This window comes from Triticum aestivum, chromosome 5D, assembly GCF_018294505.1.
Source record: "Triticum aestivum cultivar Chinese Spring chromosome 5D, IWGSC CS RefSeq v2.1, whole genome shotgun sequence".
NCBI classification, from domain to species: domain Eukaryota; kingdom Viridiplantae; phylum Streptophyta; class Magnoliopsida; order Poales; family Poaceae; genus Triticum; species Triticum aestivum.
In genome coordinates this window covers 306,207,721-306,210,393 of record NC_057808.1, presented here as the reverse complement: position 1 = coordinate 306,210,393, position 2,673 = coordinate 306,207,721, and the positions used below count along the sequence as shown (strand labels likewise).

The 2,673-nt window shown below is 56.9% G+C and overlaps 1 protein-coding gene across 1 annotated transcript; it reads right to left on the bottom strand.

The window, feature by feature from the left end:
* Nucleotides 1–291: 291 nt before the first annotated feature.
* LOC123124735 (uncharacterized) lies at nucleotides 292–2,339 on the bottom strand. Its single transcript, XM_044545302.1, has 3 exons — nucleotides 2,117–2,339; nucleotides 1,288–1,751; nucleotides 292–1,069 (listed from the first exon to the last, which is right to left on the bottom strand). Exons 2-3 carry the CDS (start codon nucleotides 1,736–1,738, stop codon nucleotides 405–407), a joined length of 1,116 nt encoding a protein of 371 aa, XP_044401237.1. The 5' UTR covers nucleotides 1,739–1,751; nucleotides 2,117–2,339; the 3' UTR covers nucleotides 292–404.
* Nucleotides 2,340–2,673: the final 334 nt, after the last annotated feature.

The following is a 2,673-nucleotide window of genomic DNA, read 5'->3' as shown; positions in this document are numbered from 1 at the left end:
TGTTGGGAATTTCGCGTGTGCCGTATGTTCGCATTCGAGCCACATGTCTTGTAATTATACTTTCTTCTTTTATAAAAATATGATACGCCTTTGGCGTACTATCGAAAAAAAATAAAAATATTGGTTTGGTAGCAAACCAATTATGCTCTATATCTCACAAATGGTCTACACATATATATAGATAACTTAGCCATGCAGTGTTGGAGTTTATATAGAGGCGAGAGGCTAAAAGGTTATGATTAAATTAACCATGAACATTCTTAGGTCTTTAGCACACTTAGCACTAGATCATGCATCTAAATGTATAGATGAACGAGCTAATTAAGCCCGGCTCCAGAAAACCTAAAAGAACTCCTTAATCACCACTTAATTCTCAGGTCCCCTTTGGGGACAACTAAACCTCGTCAAGAGCTTCCCCATGCACCCACCGTGTTCCCCAGCTTCCTCTGCTTCCCGCCGCACCACCGACGTGCCCCGCTGCCGCCGAGCGCCGGTCCAACGCCGCTGCCACCTTTGAGACCATGGTGCCCGGCGCCTCCGTTCCCATCATCGCGCGGTCTCTTCGTGCCCACACCCAGAGCCGCTGGCAGCCTCCTGCCCCGGATCGCCTGAACGACTCTGAGCAGCATCATGACGCCCTCGACGTTGAGGCTCCACCACCCCAGGCCGTTGCCACGGCGTGCCTCGCGGCGCGGCCCGTTCGTCCGGCTCGTCTCGATGGCTTCGAGCAGGTCGGACACGACGGACTTACTCGGCAGCGCCGCCGCAAAGGCAGTGGGGAGTGCGCTTGTGCCGCGAACAGCGCCAGCGCCGACACCGGCACCGAGGGTGATTGTCAGGTGCCGAGCGGGCTGGAGCGCGCCGGCGAGGAGGGAACGGCTGAGCAGCTTCACGACGGCCGACGTGCGCACGGCGCGCTCCATCTGTCTGGCGCTGCCGATGGCGGCCGGCGCGTCGGCGGTTGCCCGGCCGGGCGTCGTGGTGGTCCTCCCGAGGCGCTGTATCCTAGCGTGTGCACGAACCCATGGGTTCCAGTGCTGGCTCTGCTGGTCACCGGCTTCCTCTCCACCTGAACATAATCGAACAATACAAACAAAATTAATTAGTTGCGGTACGATCTAGGCACTGGCACATCCAAGATAGAAAACGTTGGGGTCTCTCTCTAGAGATTCGTGCATTTCTGGTGCTTAATGTTAAAATTTGGACCATATACTGAGATACCTGCTTGGTAGAATATACATAGTACCCATGCAAGCTAGACAGGCATATGTGCAACAATGTTGTTACCTTCTGCATTGGAGAGATCCTGGTACGCGCAGAACCGAGAGAAGATCTCGGCCAGTGTGGCACATTTCCTCTCCGCGGCGCCGGCGCCAACAGCTTCGTCCGGCGGCACGACGACTGCGTAGAAGAACCCCGGCAGCTCGAAGACGAAGACGCGGGCGTCAACACGCGCAACGAGTGCGTCCCTGGCGAGCATCCACTGGTGGTCTCCAACGGTGCAAGAGGCCATGGACACGGGGTGGCCCTCGACCCGGATCATGTGCACCGACAGTTCGCCGGAGCGGAACAGCTGCGAGCCCTCGAACCGGTCGCCACAGAGAACGAAGAGGCTCACCGGCGAGCCCTCGGCGGCGAGTAGCTGCGTGTCCCTGCCCATGCGGTACTCCTTGGTGCGCCCGACCCTCAGCGGCGGCCGGCTAGCATGCGCTCCTCCTCCTCCTCCCCGAGACGCCATCAGTTTGGCAATGCTGCTCGATAGTAAGTCATCAAACGCGCGCACGTTACAATCAGAAAACACAAGGAGTCGTGCATGCACGCACAATTTCGGCAGGTATAGCGGCACAGTGCCTAAGATGATTGAGCCGATCGATCGACGAGGTTATGATCCCTACAGTGCGTACTGTTCCGTCTAGATATTTTCAAATATTTCCCATCAACACATAATATATGCTACTGGTGACAGCGACAGGGAGAAATCGAAACACATTCTGATCACCCGTGGTTTGTTGTGACTAGTACTTGCACGATCAATTACGCGAGCCCTACACATACGCATAGGTTGCACTAGTAGTGTACTAACTAACTAGAAAGTAGTGTACTGCTTAGTTCTTACCACACACACAAGAAGTTCTCAGCTTCGGGCAAGTATTGCGACCTTCGAGATGCACGAGCAAAGCAGCGAGCTATAGGGAAGGGAGATACATGGGACTGCAAAAAAAACCTGACAGAGAGAGGGGAGAAGAAAGAAGAGAGGACGGATGTATGTGCGTATATGACTGAGAGGGAGAGAGTGCAAGCAGCCACACTTAAATAAGAGACCGGAACTATGCGCGCGCGCTCTCCAGTTTGTAGGGAGGGAGAGCAGAGCAGACCATGCGCGGGAGGAGGCCGGCCGAGGTCCGCGCGTACGTGGGCGGCGAGGCCATGCATGCATGCACGCGCCACGCACGCGGGAGGGGACACCTCGCGCCCGTCGAGCCCATGTGCCCTCGCCTCCGCGCCACCTCGCCCGGGACCCAGCCCCGGCATGGGCCCCGCGGGGTTACACGTGGCCCCCACAGCGCTACGTGGTTGTCGCCCGTCCACGCGTGGGCTGCGCTGGCCCCTTGCATGCCGCTCCTAGCCTCGTACGTGCAACCGCTCATAGCCTTCATAGTACAGCTCGCGCGC